The sequence below is a fragment of the Pleurodeles waltl genome, chromosome 5 (genome assembly GCF_031143425.1).
Source record: "Pleurodeles waltl isolate 20211129_DDA chromosome 5, aPleWal1.hap1.20221129, whole genome shotgun sequence".
Classification (NCBI taxonomy): domain Eukaryota; kingdom Metazoa; phylum Chordata; class Amphibia; order Caudata; family Salamandridae; genus Pleurodeles; species Pleurodeles waltl.
In genome coordinates this window covers 974,419,032-974,437,266 of record NC_090444.1, presented here as the reverse complement: position 1 = coordinate 974,437,266, position 18,235 = coordinate 974,419,032, and the positions used below count along the sequence as shown (strand labels likewise).

Below are 18,235 nucleotides of genomic sequence, written 5' to 3'. Positions count from 1 at the left end.
ATAAGGTAAACCTTGGAAGTTTTTCAATACCAGGCCATATAAAACTTAAAAGTACACGATCTGTCCTTTAAATACACTGCTCCCTGCTTTCTGGGTTGTCCAGGCCCTACTTTAGGGGTGAGCTATACATACATGTAAAAATGGAAGGTTTGGTTATTTTGCTGTTAAAATGGCAGTTACAATCAGCACACATAGGCTCTGCAATGGCAGGCCTGAGACATGGTTAAAGGGCTACGTAAGTGGGTGGAATAATCCGTGCTGCAGGACCACAAGCAGCGTTTAATTTACGGGCCCTGAGCACATTTAGTTTACTGTACTAGGGACGTCTGATTAAATTAAATATGCCAATTGGGGAAAGCCAATATTACCATTTTTAGGGAAGAGTGCACAAGCACTTTAGCACTGGATAGTAGTGGTAAAGTGCACAGAGTTCTAAAGCCAGCAAAAACAAGGTCAGAAAAGTGGAGGAGGTAGTCAGAAAGTTAGGGGGGGGAACCACCCTAAGGCTGTCAGGTCTAACAAAAGGCCTGTGCTTAAGGGGCATTCCAATCAAATTCAGTTGAGAAATCTCAGACACCATATCTAAATATCCGGCACATGGCCATCAGGACAAAGGGATTGCAGAGGAGGCGGATTGGCAAGTAGAGGTCCAGTCCAGAGTTGAGAGCAATTTCATTGTCCCCAAGATCTGGGAATCTATTTTGAAGCAAAAATATGCAGAGGTGGAATTGTGGCCTTAAAGGTTGGCGCCTATCCTCTCACCATGTTTATGAGTGAACATATGGTTTACTTGTTATAAAGGTGAGAAGTGTTGCATGTAATTTGTCATTTACTCCACACAATACGATGTGGGTTAAAGTCAAATCGTCACTAGCAGGCCTGGTCAAGTGTTCTTTAGCTGCTATTCTCAGGTTTTGAGGTGATCAGTTGTCAGCAAGTTGGAACAGTTGTTTTCAAACCTCACTTTGTTTTGACTCTGCCTCAAGGCTTGGAATTAAGAGCATTCCACTCTCTGGAGCCCTGAACCCCCCCCAAGGCTCTACATTCATATCCATAGTGAATATGTTTGAACAATTCTTAGGACACTGATTTTTAACCTCAATGCCATAATCTCAGGCTTGGTTTCTGTCAAAAAAGGTGGTTCTCCTACATTCAGTATAACACATTGACTAGGCAAGAGGTGATAATGGCCAGATTCACTGCTCTATTTTGTAACTTGAAATGGATCAGCATGTCATTGGCTATCAATAGGTGGTTCCCAAATACAAACTTTCCATGATTCTGAAATGACTAGTATTTGTTCTTTACCATTTTATTTGGATTAGTTACTTGAAACATTGGCTATTACAAGCTGAATTAGCATCACCCATTCTAAAGTTAATCAACAAATAGTCTCACTGTAAACATATTACTGTGAATAATGTAAAGAATTATGCCAAACGTAGCACAAGGGGCACAATTCTACAGTAAAACATATTTCCTTAAACAAATTCACTCCAATCAGAAAATATTTTTTTTTTTTTTTTTTTACATTGTCCCTACATAGGACTGCCTTATATACACAGTAATGGGAAATGCAATGAATAATACATGTAATCCTTTCTTGGTTTGATTCAATGGCCTAATTATGTCAACTAAGCATATTGATGGTTTACTCAGTGCTCAATTTAATCCGGTAGCGGCACCAACACTAATTTCTTGGTACTAGCACTTATTTTTCTGACGAGACATTTCCCAAGAGCAAGAGAGGGAAAAACACACAAAGGGGAAAGAAGGAGGAAGAGGATGAAGGAAAAACTCTGACACAAGGAGAAAGGAGCAACCTCAAAGAGTGAGCTAAAGGAAGAGGGGGTGTTTGGTAGTAGATCAAAGAGGCCTGAGGTGGATCGCAGATTACTCACACTTGGCATTCATAGCACTAACATTTTATAACGCAGCTTAAGTCAGTGGCACTAATTCTTTTAGAAAATTAAGCTATAGGTGTAGCACATATAAAAGCCACTTTAATTTAGGTTGAAGTTTTGAATATTTATGTTAGTTTCTTTTTGAGTTACCATCAGAAACGAAAAAGTCAAACTAACAGTACATTTCTAGTACACAATGATAATGAGCGTACAACAATATGATGAATAAAATTCAGAGTCAAGCTATTTATTACATAATAAGTCGCAACAGAATCAATTAACTAAACACCTTTGTGTAGGGAGAGATACCTAAAAACATACATCACCTTCACCTATAAGAGGCTTTCATGACCAGTTGCTTTTAATAAGTCATTCAAATTTATATATGCAAAGCACATGCATCTCTAATGGGATAAATTTAAAACATGCCACCAGGTGGAAGACTCTGACTGCACAGGAAACCCCAACTCCAAACACTATATATACTGTTATAAGTGGACATTAAGGTAGAACATTGTTAACACAAACATGGTTCACTAGAGTAGGATATATATATTTTTTTACCTAGAAACACTTGATTGTAACGTTTGTGAAAACAAGGGCCCTTCTTATTAGTAATCACAACTGCAGTATGCCCAAACTTAGAATCACCAAATAGCGATACTCTGCATTTACTATCTTTAACATTTCAGTAACACTATCAGTAACTTCCTCCTGTTTCCACACACTCCGCACACTGAAAAAATCCTTCAAATGGATTCCCACAGATACCAGGAAGACAGTCACCCATGCACTCATCAGCAGCAGGCTAGACTACGGTAACGCCCTCTACGCCGGCACCACACTCAAACGGAAACTCCAGAGAATCCAGAACACAGCCGCTTGCCTCATCCTGGACCTCCCCTGCCACAAACAAATCACACCACACCTCAAATCCCTTCACTGGCACCCCATAGACAAGAGAATCACTTTCAAGATCCTCATCCACGCACACAAATCCCTCCACAACACCGGCCCAACCTACCTCAACGAAAGAGTGAACTTCCACACTCCCACCCGCAACCTCCGATCTGCTGACCTCGCACTAGCCACAATCCCCCGCATCCAACGCACCACCACAGGAGCAGGTCCTTCTCCTACCTCGCCCCCAAAACCTGGAACTCCCTCCCCACCAACCTCCGCAAAACCAAAGACCTCCGGCTCTTCAGAAAAAACCTCAAGACATGGTTGTTCAAACAGTGACACCCCCTCCCCCCTCCAGTGCCTTGAGACCCTCACAGGTGAGTAGCGCGCTCTATACATTTTTTGATTGCTTGATTGATTGATTGAACATTTACATCATTTTGCATGATCTTCCTCAACCTCACAATAGATGTGCATTTAACCACAAGAAGCAAAAATATTTGCAGAAATCATTTTAAATGGTCATTACTTTTGGTAATTCATATGTTAGTGGAATCAGTCACTTGCTCTGTAGTTTTCCTTTTTTAAACTTGATTTCTCTTCAATACCAGCAGGAAAAACATTAACCACACTCCTGAATGTTTAGCTTCACACCATTTTACAATGGGGTGGTTAATATAAAGCTTTGAGGTACATCAAAAGCTACCTCAAACCATCTAATACAGATATTGGTAAAATTAAAAGCTTCTTCAAATCGCTTTGTACGTATACAGGCGAAAACACCCCTTGCCATCTATTCCATGGATGTGAGAGGCATCTGAAATGATGACTCTTACATAAATTGGTAAAAAAGGTGCCCATCCTGTGAGGTCTAGACAGCTGCATATTGCCGGGAATGCAATATTTTAGTAATATAATTGTCATAGCGAAACAGGTAATGACCGTCCTGCAGGATGACACCTATATGGTACTTATTAGTTTATCTACTTCAAGAGGTTAAGCTAATTCCTGCCACCTAGGGAAACAAATCTAATCCAAATTTGCTACAGAAAATACTAAAAAATGGTTGCCCATTGGAAGTGTACCAAGGTTTCCAGTACATCCCCATAAGATATCTTCCCAAAGACGACATTGACCATAAACATATACATATACACACACACACATAAATATATATATATATATACACACACATACACATATACATATATAGATATAATGTGTGTGTGTGTGTGTGAAAACAGAAAAGAACTCTGAGTAGTTCCCAAGTTTAGTTGGACAGCAGCTCCAGTAAGGAGCACTCTGCAACACCAGTGACACTCTAGACTTGCTCACCTCAAATGACTGATTATCTAGCAAGTTTTTAAGCATAGGATCAGCACAGTGCTATCTATGCCGAGCTAGATGGGGACAACGTTTTTTAGCCATTTGTACAGCAAAGTCTTTAATCACAGGATTGACAGAGTGTCATCCTCACCGAGCTGTAAAATGACAAAAGCCATTCACCTCTCCAGGCACCGTATTACAGCTTTGGACTGGTAAAATACCATCCAAGCCAACCTGGAATGAATAAAAGCAACCCCTGACACATGTTTTGCTCTCATTAAAACTCTTCGGAGGGGTTTAGCTTTGTCCAGACACAAGGGAGCACTCAGTAGAAGTCAAAACAAAGCCCTTTCAGGGTTAGAGTGACGCATAAATTATGCAAAAAAGAAAAGAGAACTCTGGGTAGTTCCCAAGTTTAGGCGGAAAGCAGCTCCAGTAAGGAGCACCCTACAAGACTCTAGATTTGCTCACCTCAAATGTCTGTTTATCTAGCAAAGTTTTTAAGCATAGAATAAGCACAGTGCTATCTCTGCCGAGCTAGATAGGGACAAAGTCTTTTGCCATTTGTACAGCAAAATCTTTAATCATAGGGTTGACACAGTGTCGTCCTCACCAAGGTGTAAAATGACAAAAGCCATTCACCACTCCAGGCACAGTATTACAGCTCTGGACTGGTAAAATACCATCCTAGCCAACCTGGAATGAGTAAAACCAACCACTGACACGTGTTTCGCTCTCATTAGAACTCTTCAGAGGGGTTTAGCTTTGTCCAGACACAAGGGAGCCTTGGCGACCGTGTGATCCCATCTCATCCCAATCAACGTCCCATTTTGTGCTTTTTGTAAATTATACATTGTAAATTTTGTGCCACAAGGGTTTCTCAACATACAAAGAAGGCTTGCTATTCCTAAAGTGCCTACAATCACAAGCTAGATGCTTTGCTGTGATCAGTTACATTCACTGGGTGCTCAAGATTAGTATGCAGAGGAAGGACTCGTATGTCAAAGTTTCCCATACACCGTTTCCCCTCCTAGCCTTACAATTTTGCTGATTAGCACTGCCTGATTTATATGTTTTTATTCTCGGGTATCGATTATTAAGGGCTATTTGTCTGTTTTTTAAAGTTAAGACTTTTAGCTTTTTTATACTTGGGTTTCATTTTATTGTTTACTGTGATTGCTTTGAAAATTCTATGTACCCTAGCTTTTCAGGCAGCTTTATATAATCCACTATCGTATTATTCAGTTTACCCTGACAGTCTCCGGCGTAATGATGGTACCAATCTTGCCAGCTAACGCAGCAACCCTTTTAAGTGTTTTTTGTTTCGAGGCATCAAATATGGTAACATCCTTCTCCGCACGCTGTCAATATTGTTTGAGTTGTGTTGTGACCATGCTTTATTGGACTTAACGCCTTAAAGCGCCAGAATTTATGCTAGGGACTGCACTTATTGTTTGTTGTTTTTAATTGATGTTTTATTTATGTGATTTTATGATCAAATTTAATTGAATAAAGAAATACTTGACCTGACTTGACAATAATGTCTTTTAAGGGGCCTGGAACAATGCCAAGCTGAAATGAAAAGATGATGGAGGTGAGATCCAACTCAAGTGAGGGGAGAAAATATTTCCTAGGAAAAATATGGCTCTTCTGGTGATTTGATGTTTTCGTTTTTTGGTCCAGACTTCTCCTTAGGCAAATATGAGTGAATGTGGTGAAGGACTTTAGCAAAGGCGGTGGGAGTAGAGCAAAGGGGAAGGTGCATTTACGCAAGATAAAGTCCATGATTGATGATTCTAAAAACAGAAAGTCTTTGGCAATGGGTTTGCATCACATGATGTGTTTTAGGGCATCTGGATTGGCCCACTCCTGTCAGATATTGAAGATTCTCATTGTCTAGTTTTATACTTTGCTAATATGCTTGGCGAGGCCCTGTGGCTTCTTTTATAGATTCTGGGCCTCGCACACTCAACTCGTGATTTTGTTTCCGAATCAAAAAAGACTGAGGCTCATAGAAAGGTAGGGCCTAAAACAAGTATTGAATCTTTGACATCAGAACCTCCTTAAATAAACTCACTTGGGCCTCTAACATAAAAAAAGGGCCTGGATAGGCTCTGTTGTAGTTTTAAGACCTCAAATTTTTATATTTCTCAGTAGGCCACATCCCAAGATACTAGTTTGTTCACATGATAATTTTCTGGTATATTTGATAATAATAAAAAACATGCTAAGGATTTGGGTTCTTCCTTATTTGTACCCCAACCTCAGCCAAATTGAAAAACAATTGGCTTCTGTAGCAGGCATCACATACAATATACCTGAGGTGGTAATCAAGACAATTGGCATATGCCTAAACTTTGGATTTACCACACTGTAACAATATCAGGAAGATATTGGTGGACCATAAAGAAATGGAGATAGCTGACATCCTTGCCGGGTAACCCAACTGATATCAGGGGCAGAAGTATGGCCACTGATTTGTACACCAATCTGTGCCCTCTGGTAAAAAGCTTGGAACTAATCGACAAACTGATGGGAAAAGTAACTAACCTTAAGAAGTGTTAAGTTGACAAAAGACTAAGGGACAGACCTACAAAGATTAGGAATAGCAATTTCCTAACTGCGATTACCTGTGAGTTGCAATTAGGAATTCACTACTCCTAATGTATGAAACTCTAGAGTTTCATTAGCGATCCCTAGTGGGTCACAAATAGACCTACCTCATCCATATTAATGAGATAGGTCGCAATTTGGGATACACTAGTATTTGCTGCCCCATCATAGGGATAGTGGCCTGGTGCAGTCAGCAGACCCCCACGTCTGTGATTGCTTTCAAATAAAGCAATTTGTTTTAATGCAGCCTGTTTTCCTTAACGTAAAAGTTTAAGTTTAAATTTTTAAGAGTAGGCAGTGGTCTGTGGGACCACCGTCCGCTCGTAAAAAATATTTATTCAACCATTTTAAAGAGAGAAGGAGTCACCCCATGTAACCCCTTCCCATTTGCTAATGGCTCACCACCAGCTCCGAGTTGGTGGTAAATTGCAAATGTTCTGCAACCACATTTTGATCTGAAAACATTTGTACACAACACTGCAAATCAGTATTAGAAAGGGCCACCGCAACATAACCCTCCCAAATACTGAATCACAAAACGCAAACTGAGGTTCGGCAACAAGTTACAAAGCTGGGCTTTGTACATCAGAAAAAGCATTTTTGTGGTTGTAAACGGTGCGACCACAAAAATGCTTCGCATATCTGTCCCTATATGACAAAATATAATTGTAAAGATACAAAAAATAACAAAAGAAAGGTTGGGGCAAGGTGTCAAATCTTATGTGTCTGGTTTAAAGGAAACTGACATTTAAGTGACTTTCAGTCACCTTCAACCTCATCATGAAAACATGGATTCTAGCAACTTCTGATTCATTGCATTCACTTCTCCAAGTGTATTTTTTGTCTAACTTAATTTAGCAAAGAAGACACAAAACCTACCCAAGTTTGAAGGGCACTGATCGGCATCTACTTATCATCCAAATAACAATATACTACGTTTCTACTGAATAGCGCACTTACAATGGTTAGACAGCAGAATTCAAGCACACACCTCATGTGACAGTTGAGCACGAGTGTAAAATATATACCAGGCAAAGCAAATACTGAACAACAATAAATCAAGCTTATGTCCACGTAAAAAGCAAATACGCACATGACCCAATGAAATTACATTTAATTCACATTTTGCTTACCTTCCCAAAACCATCTCCACAGCGTGTTTTACCACAGTAATCAACTCTGTAAGACCTAGGAAAGACAAACAGAAGGAATTCATAGTTTTAAAAAACAATGTTCTACGAGAGCTATTATAAGTATATGTGGAAGGACTAAAGAAATCAATAGCATACCATCTCCAAGAAGGTGTTGGATGCTTGATAAATACTGTTGCTGGACCTCAGGTGGAGCCAACTGTGTCTGCCAAGGAAGTCAATGATAAGGTTATTCAGCAAAGGAAAATATACTGAGCTCCTCCAGGCCATAAACATTGGGTAATACCTGCACAAGGGGAGAAGACACCTAGTAAATCAGCATGAAAACAATGATAACCAGGATTACACTATTACTGAGGCCCCTGGTTATAGGTAGGCTTTCCCGTGAGGCCCCAATAACAGACAGCCCTTTGAAAATACACTAAGATGATCTTGTGATGCAACTGCCCAGGTCACACAGAACCGCCACCAACCTTGTTTATTTGAAGACCTTCATTTTAACACAAAAAAGCTTGATGTATCTAGACGAAGAAACCACACTGGAACTCACAAGTTTCCTTTGCAATAATTACAAGAACCGGAAAGTACCTAGTCAGCACCCTATGCAGAGGCATTTGGATTAAGGAGCTTCACTTCCTGACCAAGAGGTAGGTGTATTCACTTTTTTACTTAGTAATACGATACTAAGGAGACTATTGTACTGTATATTTGCATGCACAACTGATGGATGTTGATTACCAAGTGTTAGAACCCCTTTCAGAGGGCCACAGGGCATGCAGAGAATACTGCACCCAACCGTGGTGGTTGAGGCCTTTTACTCCTGAAGTCCTGGGGCCCTACCTACTATGAATACCGCTCAACGGGCCAAGTACCTTATTCTGCATTTGACTCTCAGCTGTGGTCGAGCAGTCAAGGCTCCCTTGGGGGAGATGCAAATACATGTCAGTAAACGCGACTCATAACTGAAAGTGCAAACAGTACAAACACTAAATCAATGTCCAGCCAAATATTTGTTTTTATAAGAAGAAGTAGTACTTTATTTCTAACTCTACACAGGCAAAGAAATGAGACATTCAAATGCAACAACACAATCCCTCTTGAAGTAGGGGGTCTAGTATTTGTCAAGTGAATCCTTGTCCCACACACCTTCAGTTAATATGTTCATATTACTCACCATTTACTGGTGGCCACATCAGGGAATGCAAATTATTAGGCTGAACTCAAGAGTACTCTCTTTTGACCCTTTAGGAACAGAGTCAAAGTGTCTATGGTGCAAGAGCACCGTTGGCAGAGAGTTCCCCCCTTGGCCAACTAGCCCAGTTAAAGTCTTACCCACTCTTGCAGCACATGCAGGATGTCGAAACAGCTCCTTGTTTGCGAAAAAGAAGCTGACTTTGCTTCATCTCCCGACTGAAGCCAGCAAGAGTGTGACGTCGTCCACAGCATCTGTGGAAGTCCTCAGTGGCGAGTCGGGGGCAGTTCTCTTGCAGTGCAGGTCCAACTCATGGATCGTAGCCTCAGCCTCTTCTTTCGAGTGGTGGCCCAAATACTTTGTCAATGTTGGTACCAGCAGCCCTGCTGGCATAAGGGGTTGCTGTGGTACAGGGTTATTCAGGCACAGACTCTCCAAGCAAACATGCACCGACCCAGACAGTCACACGTCTTGGCCCTCCTTGAAGCAGTAACTTTACCAGTGGCCTCCTCTGGCATACAGGGCCACTGTAGTGCCACGGTATGGGCGTAGCAAGATCTATATGGCACTCAACATATGGCTCAGTCTAGGGTGGCTCTCTCCTGGCATACGGGGGAGGGGAGGGGGCGAATACAATCCTACACACAGGAGACAGCCCAAGCGGGGCTCAGCCGAATCCTCACCTCTCGCACAGGTAGTCCCCACTGGATCTTGCTTGGTCCAATGCTGTCCCTTTCCTAACAGGGCACACTGGTCTTGGCGAGCAGGCAGGTGCTGGTGCTGCAGGGCAGGTGCTTGTGGTTTCCCTAGGTAATGTTCCCTCACCCAGAAGGGAATCTAGCAGGCCTTGGCTCCCAGTCCTGGTCACAGATAGAATTCTTGCAGAACTTCCCCTCCTCGCCAAGCCCATTTAGCTGATTGGCACATAACTATTTTTTGGGGACTCAACTTCCATTCCTTACATTCCTTTTCCAGACATCAAATGTGATTTAGGGTCTGGGTTGTTGACGTTTTATGTTGGGGTTGTGTTTCTTTTGAAGTGGGCACTTCTCCTTTTCATCTTCTTTCATGAAAGAGGTCTGCCATAGCAGGCATGTCTCCAAAGCTGATTGTTCATAACACATTTCATGGGAGTGATCAGAGTTCACACCTGGATTTCAGCCACATTGACATGTGCCTCAAAAGGTCAATCAAACACCCACAGCCCTACTCTTTATGATTATCCTATTAGCCCCATCTCCCTTCCTGGGATGTGCTCAGGCCCCTTCATTGTGATCTATCATTGAATTCAAGAGCAGTCTTTTGAAATGTAGAGGTAATCCCTTACTTTTCGCTCCACGTTGTCCCCACCCAGGGCACATGAATGCAGCAATACACAAATCTGGCTGGAGGGATTCCTCTCCTCCTCATGTCTTTACATGGCAGTTCAGGGTTTCCCTAGATGGAAGCCAGGTTTCTCTATACTATGTACCATTGCAGGCACTTTCACAGTACATTTTCAGTCCAGTACCGTTTCTCCATGTCTTGTACTCATGCATTCAGTACTCACACACCGCGCTACTGTTCACACTGAAGCTATTCAATATTTAACCAGGGTGTGTACTTCAGAAACACACACACACTGCCAGCACACACACTCACTACGTTAACACTGCACAACACTTCACCTTCATATTGTACTCCATGCAAGCACACACACACTCAACACATGCTTTATCAACACATGCACTGTACAGTTCTACACATTTCATATAATGTATTCATCCTGGCATACATACACTCGAGTACATGTAGTAAGCACACATGCACTGCTCAGTACTTGCCTCATCCTTGTATTATACCCTTCAAAGGCACAAATTAAACTAACACAGTGACACTAATCCTGTGCTGGGCAGCACTCCACAACTTGCCTGATGTAGGCTAAGGGAGAGTTATATACAAAGCAGCGGAATCTTTTAAAAAGATGAGTGAGTCTGTAGGCCTCAGTCCAGTGACACAGGGTAAAAATGTCTTGTTCACCACTACTAATTATTACATGCTGCTTCCACGCGCTCGTGCCTCTTAACTCCTGGGGAAGGCAGCAGCCTTCCACCACTATGCGGGTAGAGCTTTGGGTGCCCCTCCCGGTCCGACCACTTTGCAATCCGTGAGACAGGCCTACGTCATTGCACACACGGATGATCTGTGTTTGGCCATGACAAAAAAGAAAAAAAAACAGCATTAGGGATCCAGGCAACAGTACAGTTAGGTACTCAGGGGAGGGGTGCACACCTTTTACCATGCAGAGGACTCTTCAATCCCAATACCAAGAGAAGGTGACAGGGAGGACGGTACAGGACGATCAACCCGGTCTTCAGGTGAACAACCTAGAATGCTGACAGACCTCATCTTAAAAGCCTATACATAGAAAATAAAACATACTCACTATGGTGACTCTTGTATGAGAGTACTAAATTCGCTTTTCTGCACACCTTAGATGACCTGGCTGCAAGCAGACTACCAACATATCTGTTGTAAGCAAATCATTACAAATTATAATGTCAGTTGAAATGCAGTACAACTATAGGGTCCACCATTTCATGCTCTTGTCAGCTTAAAAAGCTCAGTCTTTTTTAATTCAGTCTTTTCTTAATGAATAGAGACAAACATGGAAGGTAGGCAAATTTGTCACCAGTATGAGCCTCTACTTTGAATAGCTTCTATCCTATGAGTACATCCAGTCAGCTTTTCTCCAAACTTATGAAGTGATCGAAAAACATGTGATTCTGAGTAAAGAACGCATCTTTATCAACAGAAGCTGAGCAAATCAATTTCTTCAGAAGAGTCTGACCAAACCGGACACGAACACAAGAGCCCACAGCAGTATCTGCAGAAAGTGTAAAGAATTCCTTGGGTACCTGGTATACAGATGACCTCCAAGGGATCATGTCACTACAGTGCGACTGAAGTTTTGTTGGATCTCACCAGGTATGCATGAATGCCATCCAGAGGTGAAGGAAATCAGCAACCTTTTAATGTTGAGATTCTATCACTGCTTCATAGAGGCACTGTTCATAGACGAGCTGAAAATATCACCTCCACACATCTTAAACCCCTTTTATGACTTATCAGCATGTACGTACACTCTTGAAATAATCAATTATGCTAGATATGTTTCTTTGGACTAAAAGATCTTAAGATGGACTGTCAAGTAGTCATGAAAATCAGACAACAAACGTGCATTGTATTCAGTCATAATACTTATGATAATACTCACAACCAGCTTCTCATTTCCAGGACTTGTGTCATAATGGAATAAACCTGTGACTAGGTTTGTGCATTCAGGTCATGCGCCTCCCCCCTGGACATGCTTCTTGGACAGGGAGCTACAACTGCTTATATGCTACCAGAGATTAAAACTGCTTATTTGTGTACTCATTAATGAACTCTCTGTGAAACTTTTGTCCAGCCCGATAGCCTTCTTACGGATTCCTCCTCTTGCCTTGCCACTGCCAGAGTTCACGTCCAGTTCCAATGCTCCTTGTAGAAAATGTCTGCATCGTCCTCTCTTCACTCTTCAATCTTTAGCCTGTAATTAGCTCCAAAGCAGATCACTTTCTTTACTTCCTAATCAGAGGCACAAAGCACTGTGCAAAATATGCAATACAATGCCTTCAGAACCCATTTTGGGGCCACAGGACAAGCAGGTGTCACTGGTTCTCAACCACGGGAATTGGGACCTTTTACCACTGATGTCCTGTGGCCTAACCTACTATGGCACTGCAAAGCACACTGATCCAAACTTGACTCTCAGAGTAATGAACAGTAGCAGTCAAAGGCTTCGTAAAAAGATAGCCTGCAGACAAAGACTCAGAGTGCAAACAGATATGCAACTGACAAATTCTGTCCAGCTCTGTGCTTTTCTTGAAAGAAAAAAAACAACTTTTATTACACAACAAAATGTAATACTACGCAAACTAAGGCCAGTCAGGCACAAAGTTATAGTACAGACCCTAGAGGATTATATTCACATAAAAAAAGACTACGCAAGAATATGGCACATAATCAAGCCGCTTTCTTGGTTCTGTAATGCTTAGTTCAGATAAACAGAGTTCCATTATTAAAAAGCTCTCCCAGGGATTCAATGCATAAAGAAGAAAAACACCCACTCAATTTAGCAGTATAGACACAGCCAAAGTTAGAATTCATTTGAATGTTTTACCCAAAGTATTGGGTAATCTTGAATGCAAGGCTCGCAGACAGCAGCAGTACAAGCGGTACTGCTCGTGGTTCACAGCAGAGGCACAGGCGAGGAGCCATGCTCACTTTTTCAGGTGTCGATCATGGAATGCGTCACAGGCCCAAGTGGTTCTACTGCTTAAGTGTCAGAGTTGCCCTGATGGTCAAACTCTCACACTGGCGGCTGTGCAGGCATTCAATGCTTAGGAAGGAAATGTTTGGGGAGGCTGGTAAACCCACTCATTGACTTAGGTCAGTGCTGGTTTACCTACTTGTTTCAGTCTCCACTTTTACCTCCTACCACCCCATACCCACTGTACTGCTCTTCAACTCCCTTCTTGTTCGTATTTACATGTCCGTTATTTTTTTTACTAATAACCACCTCTGCTCATATCAGCCCAACACTTGTAGGTGGCTACCAGACTGCTAATTGCTAAAATTGTTCTTTTTTCAGTTTTTTGTTTTTTTTAAATTTACCACTCCAAGATGGTCGTCCACCATTTTTGAATCATGAATTGGGAAAAAAAAACAATGGCAGCCAAGCCATGACAGATGTATGCACATGCATGACGACACATACATACATAAACAACTTCACATTGGGGCAATGGCAATAACTTTTTTTTGCCAATGCTAAACACATCAACAAAAAGCTTGGGCAAAGCCAAAAGGTTTGCACTGGCCAAGGAATGTAGAGAAATGCTTGGTGAATCAGATCTCACACTACCAGAAGAGTAACCTCTCTAGTAAGCAAATAAGATATTTGAACAATGAGGATGCAGGTGTTTATCTCTCAATTTAATTTTTTCAGCATTGAAGTAGAAAGGACAGGGGAGTGTTGGGGGGGGCTCGGCGGAATGGTGCTCAGATGTCAAGGAGTCTTTGAAGAAGTTCTTCATACTGACAACCTGGACTCTTCTACATTAAGCAGTGCCTCACTGGTGATCAGGTGACAAGTGTGGTAAAGAACTGGCCTTTTTAATGATACAGATTGGGTTAGTGAAAATGTTAAAGATCAAAAATAATTGCTTTGATGAATTAGTGTTTTCTCATTTTTTTATTTGTGTAAAACTCTTCATAATGTTAGAGGCCAAGGCCTCACACATCACTAATGATAGCATAAATGGTTATCAGACTTTTCACGAATCCTGAAATAAACAACCACAGACCCATGTTCCCTCAGGCACCAAGTAAACAATATCATCAATAACACTTCCAAAATCAGCATAATTTACCACTCACACATCAGTGGTAACTAGATTATAGAAAATATAATTGTTTTGTCTAAAGACATAATTTTGTAAAATGTAAAAAAAAATTAACCAAACTATTTTATATATATAAATAAAATAAACATAGAAGAAAAGCTAGTCAGTTGCAGGGAAAATAGAAATGTCCACTTTTTAAATTTAGAAAAATGCACTTTTGGTCTACAAACATTGCCATGCCATTTTAATCAATATGCTATTTTTTATGTTCATTTAATAAATTCATATACAACAGATAACATAAAATAACGTGTTTGAAGAGTGCAACAAATCGAATTTCTGGGGTCCTTTATTGACAGATAGCAGCTGTTTATTATGCCGCATCATATGCCAGGGATGGCCATAACTCTGCCAAAGTTGCCCAAAATATGTTAAGGAAGAGGACTATTTGCAGTGGCCACTATCATGCGTTAGGTGGGATTCATTTTGAGGATGCTAACAATAAATCAAGGTTGACTACCGTTATGCCATGGGAGCGCTGCAATATTGCCTTGAAATAATGGTGTCCACCATTTCAATGATGGACAAAATAGGATGGGGGATTGCCCCGCGAGTTAACCCTCTGAACAGGCCAAATGGCAGCATTCAATGTCATGGTTGGGGTGGCCTGGAATTCAATGGCTGAGCCCAGAAGCCCAAATATCCTGGACAAATAAGGCTTGAAGCGGTAAAAAGGGAGTTCTTGCCCCCCCAGATCTGATGAGCAGCAGGGAAAACTGGTGGCTCCAGATGAGTCGGCAAGAACAGCCCAGCTCCAAGGAGAGTGCACTGTGACTCCGGAGCCGGCAAGATGGCAATGGCGAGAAACAGAAAGACACGGTCAGCCCACCAAATCCTGCTTGGGCCCATCAAGCACTAGGGGCTATCAGTCAAGTGTCTACTTGCTCTGCTTAGCAGTTGGGAGGTGAGGGGACCACTCTGGCCCGGCCACGAGGAGGGGCAACACCTTGAAGACGGCATCGACGAGGTGGGCAGCTTGAGTCACGGAAGCCTGCCTTACCCAGAGTGCAGGCGGAAGACCTGGGGGAGAACAGAGCAATAAAGAGGGACCCCCTACCATAGCATGTAATGTAGATGGACTGCTGGCCGACCCGAAAGATTTGGAAATCCCACACCGTAGGGATGGAGCTGAGACTCCAAAAAGGGCAAAATGGCGACAGTGAAAGGCTGTAGACGGGAGTCGGCGTCATGCTTGAACTCATGCAAGTTGCTAAACCTTATTCCTAGAGCAACAACAACTACGCTTACCTGCTCACTACAGAGACGACTGGATATGGAAAGAGCCATGGTCCACTCTCGGGTCTATCTGGTAACTTGAATGCCTGAAAGTAGGCATGAAGACTGCAGAAGTGGCGATTCAAGTTGCTGTGGCGTACCTGGAACCAGACAAGCGTGGAGAGACCAGGATTTTCTCTCCTTATTTCAATCTCACCACGGGCAACAGTAATGGCCTGATCCCCCAATAATAGGAGAACAATGTATGATTGCTCCACCGAGGTCTCCACAGGGAAAGAGCTAGCGGGCATTAAAGCCCAGACATTTAAGCAGTAAATACAGAAACTGCAGACACTATTGATTGGGCTGCTGGTCCTGAGGAACAGAACTAGTCCTTATCATATTAAGTGCATCCGGGTTCTATTAGATGAAGCGCGTAGGAAAAATGTGTTGACCTCCCCCTTTCTTTCTTGTCCCCCTTCCCCAGCTCTGCCCCCCGCCACCCCCAACCGAATTATGGTCTGTAGATCTGCATAGTAATCATGCACTGAAAGGGGCCAGCCTAAGGGGATGAAGGAAGGCAAAAATAAACTGCACCCCGGGGGCCTTGATCCGATTGGAGAAGTGAGAACTGTACGCCCTGGGATATTCGGACACAAGTATACTGCAAGCTACTTCTAGCCTGATCGAGAACATCATATACAGCAAAACAGCGCAAATCTCGGCAGACCCCGGCAAGGGTACAGATGAAATCAATATGGTGAAACCCAAGCCAATTAAAATACAAAGCACCGGTCTGGCAGCGGTGAAAAAGAAATCATGGTGGAAACCCAAGATCGCGTAAATAGCATCCTAGCTGCGCACACCTCAGCAATCCTAGCCCCTATGCAAGATACAAAACAGACTTTAGAGGCACAATTGGCGGCAGTGGTCAATGAGGTTGGCATCCGACACACTGACCATAGGAAACTCACTGAAAGGACGCGAGAACCTGAAATGAAACTAGAAAAGATCCAACCGACTGTGCAAGAGCTAAAGAAACAATAGGCACAACTTGGAAAAGGCGTGCCCATTCCAACAGACTGTCTCAAGGTTGCAGAAGGAAGATTAAGAAGACATAATATGCGATTGGTTGGTAGCGGAATGGCTGCAGACAACAGTCCTCCTGCTCCTTCTTAGTCGAACAAGCTCACAGAATACCGCTGAGAACCCCGGCGCTGGGACGGCTCCCCGACCGCTAATAGTCAGGCTAATGAACTACAGGGACCGCAACAATATTCAACTGTCCCTCACCCACAGCCCGTGGTTGATTCGAGGGGCAGGAGGTCAACATATACCCTGACTATACCGCAATAGTTCAGAAACAGAGAGGTGCTCCTGTGCCAATAAACAAACTACTGCGTCAACTGGGACTTAAATATGTCCTTATATTCCCGGCAAAGCTCAGAGTAGTGTACATCGACAAAGACGACTTCTCCTCACAGAAAGCAGGGCAATGGTTCGAACACCAAGGGCTATCAACTGGCTCAGAGGCATCACCGGAGAACGCTGTCGGCTGACACTTGTGGAAACCTAGGAAGTGGTAGGACTGAATCATAGATCCTTCCCCACACACAGGCCCGGATGAAGGCAGAGACGAACGGTGGCGACAAACAAAAACAGCATGGACCAGCTAGACACCAATAGATGGAGAACAATGGCTCCCCAGGGCGGTGGGGAGCGGAACAGAATCCTTGGGCTCTGAGTCGTAAATCGAGGGTGAGCATATGCTGGTGTTCACCCCAATGACGCCAGACCATCAAGGATGAGTAAGCATACAGTCTAAGAGACACAAACTAAAAGTACATTAGACAGACAAGGACATACTGAACTGATGGCAAATGGGCTGAACTTCCTCTTGATACCTGCACCATCGTGAGGTTGTGCTCTGGGGGTGGGGGAGCTGGATGAGCCAGGGTGTGAAGGCTGGTTTGCATTTGCCCTTCTCTCTCTTCAAAAGGCCTACAGACTTTGCCCCCAAATGAGCAGCATATCAAGTTGGGTTTGAACTGTTAAATTGATGAGAGTATACACATACGGTGAATTGGAGGGTTAGTCAAGATACGGGTCACAGCTCAGTAAGGTAGGGTGGGGGGGGGATGTAAGGGGTTCTATGCGACCGATATACATACCGATTTTGGGGCATAAGCCGCACCCGTTCCACTGGCAGGAAAGGGCTCAACGTTAATCAACCAAGTGACTACACTACAGACCCAAGACATAACATTACTTTCATGGAATGTCAACAGGCTTGGCCATAAAGTGAAGAGGGGTTTGGTCGCCAAAGCTTTGAACAGATATAAGGCTGATATCAGCTTTCTGCACGAAACTCACATGATGGATGCACACCATAATAGTTTACGCAGGGGAAAATACACAGTAGCGTCCTATGCACAACCTACCTCG

At 42.8% G+C, this 18,235-nt stretch overlaps 1 protein-coding gene across 1 annotated transcript in view; it reads right to left on the bottom strand.

Moving 5' to 3' along the window:
• The window catches only part of PEX3 (peroxisomal biogenesis factor 3), a 137,158-nt gene that overhangs the window by 57,089 nt on the left and 61,834 nt on the right, over nucleotides 1-18,235 (bottom strand). Inside the window, exons 6-7 of the mRNA XM_069235121.1 lie at nucleotides 8,036-8,102; nucleotides 7,880-7,934 (exon numbers count right to left, since the gene is read on the bottom strand). Of these exons, the coding sequence (XP_069091222.1) occupies nucleotides 7,880-7,934; nucleotides 8,036-8,102 (122 nt within the window). The remainder of the gene's footprint in view (nucleotides 1-7,879; nucleotides 7,935-8,035; nucleotides 8,103-18,235) is intronic.